The sequence below is a fragment of the Bombina bombina genome, chromosome 3, assembly GCF_027579735.1.
Source record: "Bombina bombina isolate aBomBom1 chromosome 3, aBomBom1.pri, whole genome shotgun sequence".
NCBI classification, from domain to species: domain Eukaryota; kingdom Metazoa; phylum Chordata; class Amphibia; order Anura; family Bombinatoridae; genus Bombina; species Bombina bombina.
Window position 1 is genome coordinate 567,851,472 of NC_069501.1, and position 17,911 is coordinate 567,869,382.

At 40.7% G+C, this 17,911-nt stretch overlaps 1 protein-coding gene across 1 annotated transcript in view; it reads right to left on the reverse strand.

Annotated features, from left to right (window-relative positions):
* The window catches only part of PPP1R8 (protein phosphatase 1 regulatory subunit 8), a 145,649-nt gene that overhangs the window by 101,656 nt on the left and 26,082 nt on the right, over positions 1-17,911 (reverse strand). The window contains exon 4 of the mRNA XM_053707124.1: positions 15,205-15,422. Within this exon, the coding sequence (XP_053563099.1) occupies positions 15,205-15,422 (218 nt within the window). The remainder of the gene's footprint in view (positions 1-15,204; positions 15,423-17,911) is intronic.

A 17,911-nucleotide genomic window follows, 5' to 3' on the forward strand; every position in this document is an offset into this window, starting at 1 on the left:
TGACAACTCTCCAATTTACAAGTCAGGGTTTCCATAGGCGCCTCCTAGTTCTGTCAAGAATGTGGACAGGACTAAGACTCTTCTTCAGTGTTACCTGCAGAGAAAGTTTACCTGTGAAAAGAATAGCTGTACTGGGCATCTAGCTCCTGGAATCGGGCTGTGGTCGTCTCACCAGCTTCTCGCATGCTGGTTTTCTTAGGCACCACTGTTTCAGGTCAGTCAGTATAATCCCTGTGAAGTAAGGCATGGGCGCATGCTTGTGCAAATATATTGTGTGAATATAATACAAATGCTGTTTGTATACTACTTATGTTCCTGTTTCACTGTAAGACCTGCCTTGCGTATTGCACCAGTCCACTCCATACATAACTGACAGGAGTAGATCACACTGATAAATAATGCATACCAACGATCCTTGCTAAACGAACACTAAGCTGTCAGCCCTTAGTGATTCACATTACCAGGATCAAACGTCATGAAAAGCAGAAATCATCTGCACAAACAAACTTCACTCCGTTCCGTTATAGCTTCCCCCTCCTGGAGGCTGGAGCATGTCAGTAATTGACAATAACAGTGCCTGAACGCACTGCTTAGAGCAGAAAACTTGTGGAGTTTCAAAATATATAAATGTGTGTTGGGAAGTTAAAAACATAAGTAAAGCACTTAGCATTTGCTGCATAATGTGTATTATATACAATAGACTGGCAAATTAAATCTATTTACACCCTGACTGAGAAATAAATGTGTCTCACTGCAGCTCACACGCTGCAGGCAAATGTTATATTCCTCTAAGTACTGTATGTAACAGCCAATATGCTGTGTCATGTGACTACTGAGCCCTGTAACACACGCTACAATATGGCAGCTTCCATAGGAAATTTGGCACTGGCTCAACACTGTATTTCAAAACAATCCCTTTGAAAAGTTTGGTGTAAGAGGAACAGATAAAATTAACTGCAGTGATTATTTTATTTTTATTTATAAGAAAAAGTAGGTTTCAGCAATTTTCATTAGGTGTTTAATGTCCCTTTAATGTGTGACTAGCATCATTATCCTGCTGAAAAAGGAAATTTATGCTTACCTGATAAATTGATTTCTTCTAAGATACGAGTCCACGGATTCATCCTTTACATGTGGGATATTATCCTCCTGCTAACAGGAAGTGGCAAAGAGCACCACAACAGAGCTGTCTATATAGCTCCTCCCTTGACTCCACCCCCCAGTCATTCGACCGAAGGCATAGGAAGAAAAAGGAGAAACTAAAAGGTGCAGAGGTAACTGAAGTTTTAAACAAAAAAATATAATCTGTCCTAAATTGACAGGGCGGGCCGTGGACTCGTATCTTAGAAGAGATCAATTTATCAGGTAAGCATAATTTTCCTTTTCTTCTACGAGATACGACGAGTCCACGGATTCATCCTTTACTTGTGGGATACAATACCAAAGCTACAGGACACTGATGAACGGGAGGGACAAGACAGATACCTAAAAAGAAGGCACCACTGCTTGAAGAACTTTTCTCCCAAAAATAGCCTCAGAAGAAGCAAAAGTATCAAATTTGTAAAATTTGGAAAAGGTATGAAGGGAAGACCAAGTCGCAGCCTTACAAATCTGTTCAACAGAAGCATCGTTTTTAAAAGTCCATGTGGAAGCCACCGCTCTAGTAGAATGAGCTGTAATTTTTTTCAGGAGGCTGCTGTCCAGCAGTCTCGTATGCCAAACGGATGATGCTTTTCAGCCAAAAAGAAAGAGGTAGCCGTAGCTTTTTGACCTCTAAGCTTTCCAGAATAAACAACAAACAGAGAAGATGTTTGACGGAAATCCTTGGTCGCTTGCAAGTAAAATTTCAAGGCACGAACCACATCCAAGTTATGTAACAGACGCTCCTTCTTAGAAGAAGGGTTAGGACACAGAAGGAACAACAATTTCCTGATTAATATTCTTATTTGAAACAACCTTAGGAAGGAATCCAGGTTTAGTGCGCAAAACCACCTTATCAGAATGGAATATAAGATAAGGCGAGTCGCATTGTAACGCAGAAAGCTCAGAAACTCTTCGAGCAGAAGAGATAGCAACTAAAAACAGAACTTTCCAAGATAGAAGTTTAATATCTATGGAATGCATAGGTTCAAACGGAACCCCTTGAAGAACATTAAGAACTAAATTCAAACTCCATGGCGGAGCAACAGGTTTAAACACAGGCTTAATTCTAACCAAAGCCTGACAAAACGACTGAACGTCTGGGAGATCTGCCAGACGCTTGTGTAGTAAGATTGACAAAGCAGAAATCTGTCCCTTTAAGGAACTAGCTGACAACCCCTTCTCCAATCCTTCTTGGAGAAAGGACAAAATCCTAGGAATCCTGATCTTACTCCATGAGTAGCCTTTGGATTCGCACCAATAAAGATATTTACGCCATATCTTATGGTAAATTTTCCTAGTGACAGGCTTTCGAGCCTGAATCAAGGTATCAATGACCTACTCAGAGAATCCCCGCTTAGATAAAATCAAGCGTTCAATCTCCAGGCAGTCAGTTGCAGAGAAATTAGATTTGGATGTTGGAAAGGACACTGAATGAGAAGGTCCTGTCTCAGTGGCAGTTTCCACAGTGGCAGAGATGACATCTCCACCAGGTCTGCATACCAAGTCCTGCGTGGCCACGCAGGCACTATCAAGATTACCGAAGCCCCCTCCTGTTTGATTCTGGCAATCAGACGAGGAAGAAGAGGAAAAGGCAGAAACACATAAGCCAGGTTAAACGACCAAGGTACTGCTAGAGCATCTATCAGTACTGCTTGAGGATCCCTTGATCTGGACCTGTAACAAGGAAGTTTGGCATTCTGACGAGATGCCATCAGATCCAATCCCGGTGTGCCCCATTGATGAATCAATATTGCAAACCCCTCCGGATGGAGCTCCCACTCCCCCGGATGAAAAGTCTGACGACTTAGAAAATCCGCTTCCCAGTTCTCCACTCCTGGGATATATATTGCTGATAGATGGCAAGAGTGAGTCTCTGCCCATCAAATTATTTTAGAAACCTCTATCATCGCTAGAGAACTTTGTTCCCCCTTGATGAATGATATATGCTACAGTCGTGATATTGTCCGACTGGAATCTTATGAAATTGGCCGAAGCCAGCTGAGGCCACGCTTGAAGCGCGTTGAATATCGCTCTCAGTTCCAGAATATTTATTGGTAGTAGGGACTCCTCCTGAGTCCACACACCCTGAGCCTTCAGGGAATTCCAGACTGCACCCCAGCCCAAGAGACTGGCGTCCGTCGTCACTATGACCCATGCTGGCCTGCGGAAGCACATTCCCTGGGACAGATGATCCTGTGACAACCACCAATGAAGAGAGTCTCTGGTCTCTAGATCCAGATTTATCCGCGGAGATAAATCTGCATAATCCCCATTCCACTGTCTGAGCATGCACAGCTGCAGTGGTCTGAGATGTAAGCGGGCAAACAGAACCATGTCCATTGCCACTACCATTAATCCAATTACCTCCATACACTGAGCCACTGACGGCAGAGGAATGGAATGAAGTGCTCGGCAACTAGTTAAGATCTTTGATTTTCTGACCTCCGTCAGAAAAATCTTCATGTCTACCGAGTCTATCAGAGTTCCTAGGAATGGAACTCTTGTCAGAGGAACAAGTGAACTCTTTTTTATGTTCACCTTCCACCCGTGAGTTCTTAGAAAAGCCAACACGATGTCCATGTGGGATATGGCTAGATGGCAAGTTGATGCCTGAATCAAGATATCGTCCAGATAGGGCGCCACTGCTATGCACCGCGGCCTTAGAACCGCCAGAAGGGACCCTAGCACCTTTGTGAAAATTCCGGGAGCTGTGGCCAACCCGAAAGGAAGGGCCACAAACTGGTAATGCCTGTCCAGGAAGGCGAACCTGAGGAACTGGTGATGATCTTTGTGGATAGGAATGTGAAGATACGCATCTTTCAAATCCACGGTGGTCATATATTGACCCTCCTGGATCATTGGTAAGATTGTTCGAATGGTCTCCATCTTGAATGATGGGACTCTGAGAAATTTGTTTAGACTTTTGAGATCTAAAATCGGTCTGAAGGTTCCCTCTTTTTTGGGAACCACGAACAGATTGGAATAAAACCCCTGCCCTTGTTCTAATTTTGGAACTGGGCAGATTACACCCATGGTATATAGGTCTTCTACACAGCGTAAGAACGCCTCTTTTTGTCTGGTTTACAGACAAACGTGAAAGATGAAATCTCCCCCTTGGGAGAGAATCCTTGAATTCTAGACGATACCCCTGGGTCACAATTTCTAATGCACAGGAATCCTGAGCGAAGAGAGAAAGTCTGCCCCCTACTAGATCCGGTCCCGGATCGGGGGCTACCCCTTCATGCTGTCTTGGTAGCAGCAGCGGGCTTCTTGGCCTGTTTACCTTTATTCCAGGTCTGGTTTGGTCTCCAGACTGACTTGGATTGAGCAAAATTCCCCTCCTGCTTTGCAGCAGGGGAGGAGGTAGAGGGACCACCTTTGAAGCTTCGAAAGGAACTAAAATTATTTTGTTTGGTCCTCATCTTATTTGTCTTATCCTGAGGAAGGGCATGGCCTTTTCCTCCAGTGATGTCGGAAATTATCTCTTTCAGTTCAGGCCCGAATAGGGTCTTACCCTTGAAAGGGATGGCTTAAAGCTTAGATTTTGATGATACGTCAGCAGACCAGGACTTAAGCCATAACGCTCTACGCGCTAAAATGGCAAAACCTGAATTCTTTGCCGCTAATTTAGCCAGTTGAAAAGCGGCATCTGTAATGAAAGAATTAGCCAGCTTGAGAGCCCTAATTCTATCCAGAATATCATCTAATGGGATCTCAACCTGAAGAGCCTCCTCTTGAGCCTCGAACCAAAGCGCAGCTGCAGTAGTTACAGGAACAATGCACGCTATAGGTTGCAGAAGAAAACCCTGATAAATAAATATTTTCTTTAGAAGACCCTCTAATTTTTTTATCCATAGGATCTTTGAAAGCACAACTGTCCTCAATAGGTATAGTTGTACGCTTAGCCAGGGTAGAAATAGCTCCCTCAACCTTAGGGACCGTCTGCCACGAATCCCGAATGGTGTCTGATATGGGAAACATTTTCTTAAAAGTAGGTGGTGGAGAAAAGGGAATACCTGGTCTATCCCACTGCTTGGTAACAATGTCCGAAATCCTCTTAGGGACAGGAAAAACAGTGTAAGTAGGAACCTCTAGATATCTATCCATTGTACACAATTTCTCTGGTGGAATTACAATAGGGTCACAATTTAAAAGCCGTCATATCTGAGTCTGTCTGAGGGAACATCTTTCCTGAATCAGAAATCTCTCCCTCAGACAGCAATTCCCTCACCCCCAACTCAGAACATTGTGAAGGTACATCAGAGATGGCTAATAAAGCGTCAGAGGGCTCAGCATTAACTCTCACACCGGACCTACTGCGCTTTCCCTGCAACCCAGGCAGCTTAGATAAAACCTCTGAGGGTAGTATTCATAACTGCGGCCATATCTTGCAGGGTGAAAGAATTAGACGCACTAGAAGTACTTGGCGTCGCTTGTGCGGGCGTTAATGGTTGTGACACTTGGGGAGAATTAGATGGCATAACCTGATTCCCTTCTGACTGAGAATCATCCTGCGACATACTTCTATCAGCTAAAATATGTTCCCCTCCTGCTTGGAGGCGGATGAGGAAGTAGAGGGACCGCCTTTAAAGTTTCGAAAGGAACGAAAATTATTCTGTTTGGTCCTCATTTTAACCGTCTTGTCCTGAGGAAGGGCATGACCTTTACCTCCAGTAATGTCGGAAATGATCTCCTTTAGTTCAGGCCCGAATAGGGTCTTACCCTTAAAGGGAATAGCTAAAAGCTTGGATTTAGATGACACATCAGCAGACCACGACTTCATCCATGACGCTCTACGCGCTAAAATGGCAAAGCCTGCATTGTTTGCTGCTAATTTAGCCATTTGGAAAAAGGCATCTGTAATAAAAGAATTAGCTAGCTTCAGAGCCTTAATTCTATCCAAAATATCATCTAATGGGGTCTCAACCTTGAGAGACTCCTCTAGAGCCTTGAACCAAAAAGCTGCTGCAGTAGTTACTGGAACAATGCACGCTATAGGTTGTAGAAGAAAACCCTGATGAATAAACAATTTCTTTAGAAGCCCCTCTAATTTTTTATCCATAGGATCTTTGAAAGCACAACTGTCCTCAATAGGTATAGTTGTACGCTTAGCCAGGGTAGAAATAGCTCCCTCCACCTTAGGGACCGTCTGCCACGAATCCCGGATGGTGTCAGATATGGGAAACATTTTCTTAAAAGTAGGAGGGGGAGAGAACGGAATGCCTGGTCTATCCCATTCCTTACTAACAGTGTCCGAAATTCTTCTAGGGACTGGAAAAACAGTGTAAGTAGGGACCTCTAGATATTTATCCATTTTACACAGTTTCTCTGGTGGTATGATAATAGGGTCACAATCATCCAGAGTCGCTAAGACCTCCCTGAGTAAAAAGCGGAGGTGTTCAAGCTTAAACTTAAAGGCCGTCACATCTGAGTCTGTTTGAGGGAACATCTTTCCTGAATCAGAAAGCTTTCCCTCAGACAGCAATTCCCCCACCCCCAGATCAGAACACTGTGAGGGTACATAGGAGATGGCCAATAAAGCATCAGAGGGCTCAGCATTTACTCTAATACCAGACCTGCTGCGCTTACCCTGTAAACCTGGCAGTTTAGATAATACCTCTGTAAGGTTAGTAGACATAACTGCAGCCATATCTTGCAGGGTGAAAGAATTAGAAGCACTAGAAGTACTTGGCTTCGCTTGGGCGGGCGTTAAAGGTTGTGACACTTGGGGAGAAGCAGATAGAATAACCAGATTCTCTTCTGACTGAGAATCATCCTGAGACATAGTTTTATCAGCTAAAATATGTTCTTTGCAATGTAATGCCCTTTCAGTACATGAGGGACACAGTTGAAGTGGGGGTTCCACAATTGCTTCTAAACACATGGAACATTGGCTTTCCTCAATGTCAGACATGTTAAACAGGCTAGTAATAACCACAAACAGGCTTGAAAACACTTTATTTAGTGAAAAAATAACAATCTGAAAAAACGGTACTGCGCCTTTAAGAGAAAAAAAAAAAGCATACAATTTTTCCAAAGCTGCTTCAAAATGATAAAATTATCTAAAATTTTATTATATATGTATCCTAACTTGCCAGCTAAGATTGCACCACAAGAAAAGGATCACTTAACTCTTATGTATAAAAAAACGTTAGACAAAAAAACGTTCTGATCAGTCAAAAAAAAAAACCTGCACCTCGCCACAGCCCTGCTGTGGCGCCTACCTGCCCTCAGGGGTCTGCAAAATCGGATTAACCCTTCAATTAGGCCCAAACTTTCTTGAAGGGCCCACCGGAGCTGGAGCTTGCTGCGTGCATTGGGAATACAACTGCGCAACTGAGGCGCGAAAATAGGCCCCGCCCATCTACTCTATGTCTCACAGCCTTGCAAAAAAACCGCTCCAAAGCGGTCTAAAAACCTAGCCATGTGGGTTCATATACCCAAGTCTAACTGAAGCCATGTGTACCCTCCATTGCCAATAAAAATGAAAACGTTTGTCACAAAAAAACGTTAATTTACCTCCCAACATATAATCGTTTGACACAAACATTATGTTATCAGTGTCAACCATTTTTTACAGCCCAACATACAGGTCCAGTAATACCCTTCTTTTTCACAATAGGATTACTGCTTACCCCTTCCCTCATGGGGATACTGTCAGCCAATTCTGAAATAACAGTCTCTCCAGAAAAAAAAATGACTGAACATACCTCAAAATGCTTGTAGCATGAAAACCGTTCCTCACACTGAAGTTTCTTAAGTACTCCTCAGCCATTCTGTGGGAACTACTCTGGATCTTAGTAACAACTGCTAAGATCATCAGTCTCCAGGCAGAAAGCTTCATCCATCTGCTGCCTGGGAAAGAATAGCACTCACCGGTACCATTTAAAATAAAAAAGTCTTGCTTGAAGAAAATAAAAACTAACATTTTATCACCTCTTTCACTTTACCCTTCCTATTACTTAGTATAGGCAAAGAGAATGACTGGGGGTGGAGTCAAGGGAGGAGCTATATAGACAGCTCTGCTCTGGTGCTCTTTGCCACTTCCTGTTAGCAGGAGTATAATATCCCACAAGTAAAGGATGAATCTTGTAGAAGAAAATGAAACTTCAACATACCTTTAAAAATGAGTTTAAATTTTCCTCCCCTTTAATTTGTTCCCATTAATCCATTTTACCCTCTGGAATGTAATTAGTGTACAATTAGCGTCTTTACCTTCATATCAGCATTTGAAATAGCTGACTTTGACTGTAGTATCCCTACCTATACTGAAAGTTTCTATACTTAAAAATGACATAATACCCATGTGCTAATCACTTGAAAGTGATGCAGCATAACTATAAAAAGCCGACATGAAAATATCACCTGAACATCTCTATGTAAAAAAGGAATATATTTTGCCTCAAAATTTCTTCAGCTCACAAGATTAAGTGCTCTGGTAACAGTTATACTTTAACTACTGTCCAACTGCAAGTGTAAAAAAAAAGCAATATAGTCCATCAGCAGTGCAGAGGTTATGCATTGCTTTGCTGTGATCTTGTGAGATTTCATCGCAAACTTCCTTAAACTGAATAGGAAAATAACATGACAGTGCCTGCACAGGCCAGATGCACGCTCCCTTGCAAGTCCTGGGTAAAATCCCTTTACAATGGGGTGTGAATACTTAGGAAATTGAGGGAAATATATTTCTTTTTTACATAGAGATGTTCAGGTGATATTTTCTAGTCATCTTTTTACAGCTATGCTGCATTACTTTCATGTACTTCAATATTTGGGTATCATGTGCCTTTAAGTATAGGCTATAGGAAAGCTGTGCAAACATAGCCATCAGAAGAAATTAAAACTTCCAGTGGGAGGTAGGAGAGAGAATAAAATGTTAATTTTCAATTGTTCTTTCTAAATATTGGGATTCGGAATATAGACATAGATAATATAAAGAAGAATGTGTGTACAGAATGTGATAAAATAATGAAATCTTATATCCTTGCAAGCTTAACCAATTTGATTGGGTTGTGGTTTCAAAGAACAAAACCAGCCATTTCATATACAAAAATTTCTCATATATTTTATACTCTTCAGCTAGAACAACAAGTCATTGGAAACACATTAAGGGAACACTGTGCCTTTAAGCAATAAGGGATGACTTGCTTCTGCAGAATTATGTGGTAGTTCTCTTTGATCATAACTTTGCTGATCTTGTGCAAATCAACTATAGAAGAGGCAAAGAATTTCCACATTACTACACCAGGGCACAGCAAACCCAGGTGCGAGGGCGCCACAAGTTAGGCCCTGGCATCCTGGATTGGAAACCGTAAGACATATCCGCACCAAAAATTTAGCCTAGTGTGGCTGGATCTTTTTTGTGCCACAAGGATGTGAGCTGCGGGAGGCGGGGCATTGATGCATGAGGGTAAGCTGGACAGTGTCCTATAAATTCACCCGACACTGTCAGATCAACTCTGAGCCCAACACTACTGCGGCATGTCTTGCCACAGCACAGATATAGCGAGAAATAGGCGTTAGCCTGAGGTTATAAACAGTGTGCACAGTGGATTGCTGTGTGCAGTTTGCTATGTAAACAAATAATTCATAAAAAAAAATTTTTACAAATTGAAGTGATTTCTGCACCTGGAAACGTAAAGAGATAGTAAACCCAAAAAACTTCTTTAACTTGTTCAAAACTTCTGTAAATAATAAACCTATTTCTAATTGGTACCTATTAAAAGTTCTTTCATTTTGTTATTTTAAATTATAAAATTACTACTGTGCCAAACCCATATATGTTCTACCTAGGTAGAAATCATGGTGGCCCGCATGCGCATTAAAATTATTCTATTGCCGAGTTCCGGGGGAGGAGTCCAGGTGTGTGGTCACACGAATCAACTGTGCTAAGCTACCTACTCTCCAAGCTCTTGGCGAGATTATCCCGCCTAAACCCTAGACGGCTTGTTTAGCGTTGAATTTATCGCTACTGGAACTCTGTTAGTGCAAAGCAAATGCACTATAGCTGCACGTTGCAGCAGTCGAAAGCTTCCACCTATGCCTAAACTACCCCTCTATACAATGTCCTGAATAATACGGCAGAGGAGTAATGAGAGGAACGAGAAATCCTGCACTTACCTATACCTAACACAATAAGCAGCCTCCTTACCTCTTTTTTTACCTTGGCGCTGCTTGTGGGACATTTTGCTTCTTCCAGGCAGCTATAACCTGCTGTATGAACCGACCTGCCGTGTGCGGATTCCCGCAAACAGGCTTAGCGACATGGGCTGTTTCTTGTAGATACTGCCTACTGCCACTGGACAGGGTGATAAATCCCGACACTGCCTGCACTCGGATATCACTGTCTGCAGAATTCTTCCTCCTCAAAGCTTCGTTACAAGGGCCTGGGCTACTTTGTCATCTGATGGCTTTGTCCCGACTCCGGTGCCCCTCGCTTATTGTCCATAGAAGAGGAGAGGTCGCTGAATCCCGGCGACCCGGTACCCCGTACCTGCTGTTCCTTGCCGCCCCTCCCACCGATGCTGCGTGAGGGGCAAGGATCCTTGTTTGCTTGCTTGGGTGCCGCTGCGGTCGCTGGGTTGCCTCCCAAATTCCCTACCACATAGAATTGGAACAACGGCGCCTGGGAGGTAATTACCGTTCTTTCGCTGCCTAGACGATGCTCCCCCCTCTTTCAAATTTTTAAATATTGGGAGGTATGTGACAGGTTCATCAGGCATCATTTACAACCATTATGATTGTTTGTGAATGAATGTCAATATGTCATGTATAGTTTGTTGGAGGCATGGCAGTACAGTGTGTATAATATATATATATATATACACACATACATACACACATATACACACACACTGTATTAGGCTACAATGTGTGATTATGTAAAATTTTGGGATGGTGGTGTGCCGCAGGATTTATTAATGTAAAAAAGTGTGCCACGGCAAAAAAAAAGGTTGAAAATCACTGGTATAGCTGATATCGATATAACACTTGATCTAATTAACTGTTATCCTTTTTTTTTCCCTTGAACATATGAAGGAAGTTTCACAAGGGCAACAGAGAGCTCAGGTGGTACAGTCTCTCTGGAACATGGGGACCCCCCCTCTTTTTTTTCTTTCTTCCCTCCTCTTCTCCCTCCTCCTCCCTCTCTCTTTTATAGAGAATGGCAATAGAGTAGAATTAAATTTACGTCATGGAATATAGGAGGCCTTACATCCCCTATTAAAAGAAAAACAATACTATCATATTTAAACAAAATTAATACCTCCCTTGCATTTCTGCATGAAACACACCTAAAAGCTGAAGAAATTCTCAAACTCAAATCCTCATGGGTTAGGGAAGTCTTTTTTTCTCCAAGTATCAAAAGAAAAGGGGGAGTAGCTATTCTTATTGGTAAAGGTATTAATTATGAAATAATTCAGGTAGATCCTGATCCTGAGGGGAGATATATAATTATAAAAATCAAAAATTGATAATATATTATATACACTTTGTAATATATATGCCCCAAATGTGTTTGACCCATCCTTTTGGGGAAAAATACAAACTAGGCTCATGATGTGTGCTGAGGGCTATCTAATTATGGGAGGGGATTTTAATATGGCTCCTAAATATCCGCTAGATAGGCTTAGACAAGATCCTATTCCAAAAAAAAACTAAAAGAGATAAACTGGAGTCAAAACTTTTCTCTAGAATATTTGCTAATTTGAAAGTTCGGGATGTATGGAGGCTGCAGAACCCTGATTTTTGCGATTATACCTGCCTCTCAAAAGCACATAAATCGCTTTCAAGGATAGATCCGTTTCTGCTTGACGAAAGGCTATGCAAAACACAAGTCCAAGCTCAAATATTACCCATAGTTATTTCAGATCATGCCCCTATTTGTCTTGACCTCCAGTCTCGTGATATAACACAAATGCATAGGCGTTTTTCTTTCCCTATATTTCTCTCTAAAGATATTAAATTTAAAAACTGGCTGGAAGCCAAACTCAAAGATTATGTTTATTTCAATCAAGAATATGTTTCTCGCCCTATGTTATTCTGGGAAACGGCTAAAGCAGTTTTGAGGGGTGAAATACTAGCCTATAGTGTGAAAAGAACTAAAAAACTCAGAGGGAGGGAGAGTTAGTGCGAGCAGTCTCAAATGCTTTTAATCTACATTTAATTGAAAACTCATCTCGAAGCTGGGCTAAGTACACCACTGCCTTACAAAATAGAGATTCTTTTTTACTCTATAAAACAACGCAAAAAGACACCAGGGTTCAATCAAAAATGTATCGGTACGGGAATAAAACGGGGAAGTTATTAGCAAACCTCCTTAAAATTGAGAGAGGTTCTCAACTGATAGATCTCATAATTGCTGAAGGTCAAACTGCTAAAACCCATGAAGAACTCTTACAAGTATTTTCTAACTACTACACTGATCTGTATTCGCGGCGAACATCAAATATGCAGGAACGCGATGAATTCTGGAGTAAAATCTCTTTCCCCTCACTAGACCCGGAGGCCTTACAAGATCTATATGCTCCCATAACTGAGATAGAAGTTAATAAAGCAATTCAAACACTCCCGCACAATAAAGCACCAGGACCAGATGGAGATGATGGAGATAGAGAGAAGCCAACCGCTAATTTTTCTGCCTCTTACACCACTCGAATACTAAAGCCAGGCAAGGACCCAACAATAAAAATTATCCTATAGGCCTATTGCCCTACTCAACACAGATTATAAAATCTTAACATCTATACAAGAACACAGACTACAAACCATTTTGCCTTCTATTATTCACGTAGACCAAGCTGGTTTTATACAAAACCGAAACTCCACTGTCAAAATACGCAAACTTCTCCTTGTTACTGACTATTTCAAATCACTGGGGGCCCAGGACCTAGCGGGAAGAGAGGGCATTCTTGATAAGGTAATATCTATAGATGCCGAAAAGGCTTTTGACTCAATCCATTATGACCATCTTCTCTATACTCTAGACCAATTCGGAATAAGGGAGAACTTTACTAAGTTTATTAGTAATCTGTACCAAAATGCTTCAACGAAGATAATGGTTAATGGTCGTCTGACAGGATATAAAATTACAGCGAGGTACCATGTAATTATCTATATATCCTGTTTATTACTTGCCATTTTGGTAGGTTATAATGTCTGTTTATATAAATACTACTATAAAAATGTAATTTATTGTCTTGAATTGCAATGTATTTTGAATTGGTTTTAAATAAAATATAAAAAAAAAAAATTATTCTATTGCGCACACAGAATCATCCCTCCTCTACTTTCTCTAGCAGCGCGTCACAATCCAAGTGCCAGATGCTGGGTGGACATGTGGATCGTGAATGGCGCACCAGAGTGCTGAAGTTCTGGGAAACATGGACGTTGAAGTGGAAGGAGCGGCAGCAGATTTAGCAGTGTCGGTTTGAGGTAAGTACACAAAGTACCCCTAGACTAACAAGCATGTTATATGGAGTACTACAAATTACTTACAAACTACAAAAAAGGCCGCTGTAGTGCGCATGCAAATGCGCTGTGGGCTGAAATTAATATTAAAATCAAAGGACCCAAACGCTTTACCACTGGATGGGGGGCGGTAGCAGGATTAACATAAACTACACATTTTGTGGGTGGTCATTTTCCCTCTTTTCATAACAACTTTAAAATAAAAATAATAGTATGTAGAAGCTTCGTTTTTCATTACAGTTTTATTTGATAGAATATATCATAGTTGGTATAATAATGTGTTTTAATTAGTTTAAATTTTGCATAATTTTCTAACCCTTTAAGTGCATTTATAATTAATTTCTACGTGAACTACATCTTAGAGCAGAATTGGATTGCAGTATCATAGTGTACATTTTTAAATACGGGCAGAATGGATGCAGTTCTCCCCCATGTGTGCTCTTTAAGCAGGGGAGACAATGTTATGGAGGCTCCACGAATATTCAACCTGCCCCTATGGAATCTCTCTGCTGTTTTTTTTTCTTCCTGTACTGTGTCAGCAGAGCTGTGCTATTGTGCAATACTTGATCCCTGGGCCCGAGACGCCTCTTACTGAGGTGTCACCGCACCCTTGCACTCCTGGTACAAATTGCAAGGCTTGGATTATGGCTTTGGCCATTACGGAGTCTTCCCATAGTGCTGTTGAGGACCCCTGACGATGATGTGCTACATCTCTGAAGGGTAGGAGCACAAAAAGCCAACGCAGTGTACAGGCCCTTCACATCAAATGAGACTAGTAGCACAAAGTAATACAAAAAACAAGTTGTAATTTATGGAGAGAGACACAATCTTGCATTTGCAGTCACATCCTATGACTAAATGCTAGATCTATGCCAAATATCATTACAGCTTTTTGGACCAGCACAAATATATTAATTTTGGCATTCAGGAGCCCCAAGCAAAAAAGATTTTTAGAACCTACCTGCCTAAGCACAGATGAATAAGAAAAGCTTAGTACATAAACTGTACCTAAGCCTAGACTTTTAAAAAAGTACACTAACTAAATGCTTGTCCTAATTAAGTATTCAAAGCTAAGATTAGCCCAACAGATTATTTAAAAATGTATTCACTATTTACACCAATACGAGAGTAAAGCTTAAGTCTCCTTAAAGTAAAGGGCAGCGTCATATTGAATCGACAAATTGGTTTTAAGAGGCAGTCAGTGGTGTTTGTATAGATATCTGAAGAATAACACAAAAAGTTAGAAGCTAGGGGTACAATTCTAGGAGCCAGTGGTGTCCTGGCTCCTAAGTTTGTTGAGACCTGTTATAACCTAGGTTATTCAAGGATTTAAAGCCGGTTATCTGCTGAATCCAGTTAGGAAAATTATATGAGTTGCCATAGTAACAGTTTCAGTGTTTAACACTGAACATTAGCACATCCTACATCTCTCCTGTTTTAGAGCCAACTGGTACTAAGAATATATGTTGCCCCCTCAGTATAAAGTACTTTTGTCCACTTAGCAAATAAGTGTGTGGGTCATATACTGCAGTAATGTTTTAAAAAAAACAAAAAAAACCTAGCATTTTATAGAAAAATTAAAAAGGAACCTACATCAAGCTCTGTCTCCTCCTCTGGAAGACCCAAAAGACCTTTTAACTCATCGTCATCCCCAGCTTTGTCATCTCCTTTCATGCTTGATGGAAGGGTCTGTGGTTTTTCTCTTAGAGTGTACATCCGTGTGGAGGCCCCAAATGAAACCGTGGAGTCAATTGGAATCTGTTGAGGCTTGTGGGGTTCCAAGCGAATATGGCCAAGAAAAGTCCCATGAGCTAGAAATCAGAAAAAAAAAACCAAACAGAACATTATTAACCCCTTAACGAAAAAGGACGTGTCAGGCACGTCCTACAAAAAAAATACAGTTAAAGTGAAGGTAAACTTTGGTGAATGAAAGCCCGTTTTTTTTTAAAAATACTATTAAAAACAGGGGCACTTTTTATTCATCAAAGTTTACAAAGCAGCCGTTTTCTTAAAAAAAATTACCTTTTTTTCTTTTCACTGCTACAGCAGCTTCCCCCACCTAGAGATCCTCTATTCACACGTCAGCAATGACTAATCCTGCTTCCTCCAATCAAAGCATGGCCTCAGGCAATGACTACCCCCTGGGGGGAAAGCTGTGATTGGAGGAAGCAGGATTAGTCATTGCCAACGTGTGAATAGAGGATCTCTACGTGGGGGAAGCTGCTGTAGCAGTGAAAAGAAAAAAAAGGTAATTTTTTTAACAAAACGGCTGCTTTGTAAACTTTGATGAATGAAAGTGCCCCTGTTTTTAATAGTATTTTTTTTTTAAAAAAACGGGCTTTCATTCACCAAAGTTTAACTTCACTTTAAAGGACCAAGGACGTGCCTGACACGTCCTCTGGGGTTTCAAGCACTGGAAGCGATGGTGATCGCTTCCAAGGTATTGCAGTGATGCCTCGATATTGAGGCATCACTGCAATACCCTTTTTTACCCACCGATGCAGAGGGCCACTCTGTGGCCCTCTCTGCATCGGCCATCGATGGTGCAGATCATCTGTCAATTTCCTGATCCAGTCACACAGAAGTGTGTGTGCGATGCGGCGGGAGTACCTCAGGGGAAGGGGCGTGTGCCACATTTACATAAATATATTGTAAATGTATGGGAAGGAGGGAGAAGGAGGGGGGGGAAGTGTTATTGAGGGGGGGCAGCTACACTACAAAAAATTAAACTTTTTTTTTTTTTTTTTTTTACAAACTGGAGACAGCTGCCAGTAACCCAAGATGGCAGCAAATAGGTAGAGGGATCCAACACTGCAGAATAAAAAAAAAATGCTTTTTATTGTAGTACTGGCAGACTTTCTGCCAGTACTTAAGATGGTGGCGACAATTGTGAGGTGGGGAGGGAAGAGAGTTGTTTGAGAGGGGTCAGGGGGTGGGATGTCAGGTGGGAGGCTGATCTCTACACTAAAGCTAAAATTAACCCTACAAGCTACCTAATTAACCCCTTTACTGCTGAGCAGCAGCATTTAGTGGCCTTCTAATTACCAAAAAGTAATGTCAAAGCCATATATGTCTGCTATTTCTAAACAAAGGGGATCCCAGAGAAGCATTTACAAGCGGTTTGTAAATAATTTCAGTGAGAAACCTAAAGTTTGTGAAAAAAAGTTAACTTTTATTTTAAATTTGATCGCATTTGGCGGAGAAATGGTGGCATGAAATATAACAAAAATGACCCAAAATATAACTTTGGGTTGTCTACTAAAAATCACACATACATACATACACGTGATGGGTTATTCAGGGATTCCTGACAGATATCAGTGTTACAATGTAACTATGGCTAATTTGGGGAAAAAATTAGAAACTATTTAGCATGGGTGCTCTTTGGTGGTTGCAGATGTGTATGAGTAATCTCCATCTATGGTGAGCAAAGTGACCTTTATTTTTCATACAGGGTCCAATAACAAAGCAACGTTTCGGGCTAACAATCCCTTTTTCAAGCCTGACATTAAGTGAGTATAACAGTGTTTAAATAGCCCTAATGGCACCAAACAATTGTGATAAGTGCATAAATATCGCCATCTAGTGGTCAAACAGATACTGCATATAAAAATATTGTCTATACAAATATTGTTGCAAAATATATGTTACAAAATTTAACAGTATATCCACTAAGGGATACAATGCCAAGTGATCCTAAAAAACAAATCAATTTATAAAAACATCATAATATATCGTGAGCATAAGTTGTGTAAATTTAATGTTAAAAAATAACTTGCATTTGAATTAGTGACAAATGCTCATTATATTATAATTACATCTATACTACCTTCATATTTGTAAGAACACAATCACATATCTTAAACGTTATCCAATTGCATTCTCTATTAAGGCCTTTGGGCCATAAGTTGTTAAGTTCATTAATTATTAAGGCCTTTTGGATTAATGAACTTAACACCTTATGGCCCAAAGGCCTTAATAGAGAATGCAATTGGACAACGTTTAAGATCTAAAGATTCAATGTTTAACATTCTTGTTCTTTTTGGTAGACTTTTTTTTTTTATGTATTTACTTTACCTATGTGTTTAAATTATTGTTGATTTTGCATTTTTATGGGTTATGTTCAATTCTGTAATGATATCAAGTATAGATTTGGTATTAACCCATTGATATACCGAGTATCCATTAGTTTTTAAATATTTTTGACTTAAGATATAGGGGATTCTAATTTTAAGGATTCTCATATCGATTTTTTAAATAAATCCATATATGTGATTGTGTTCTTTCAAATATGAAGGTA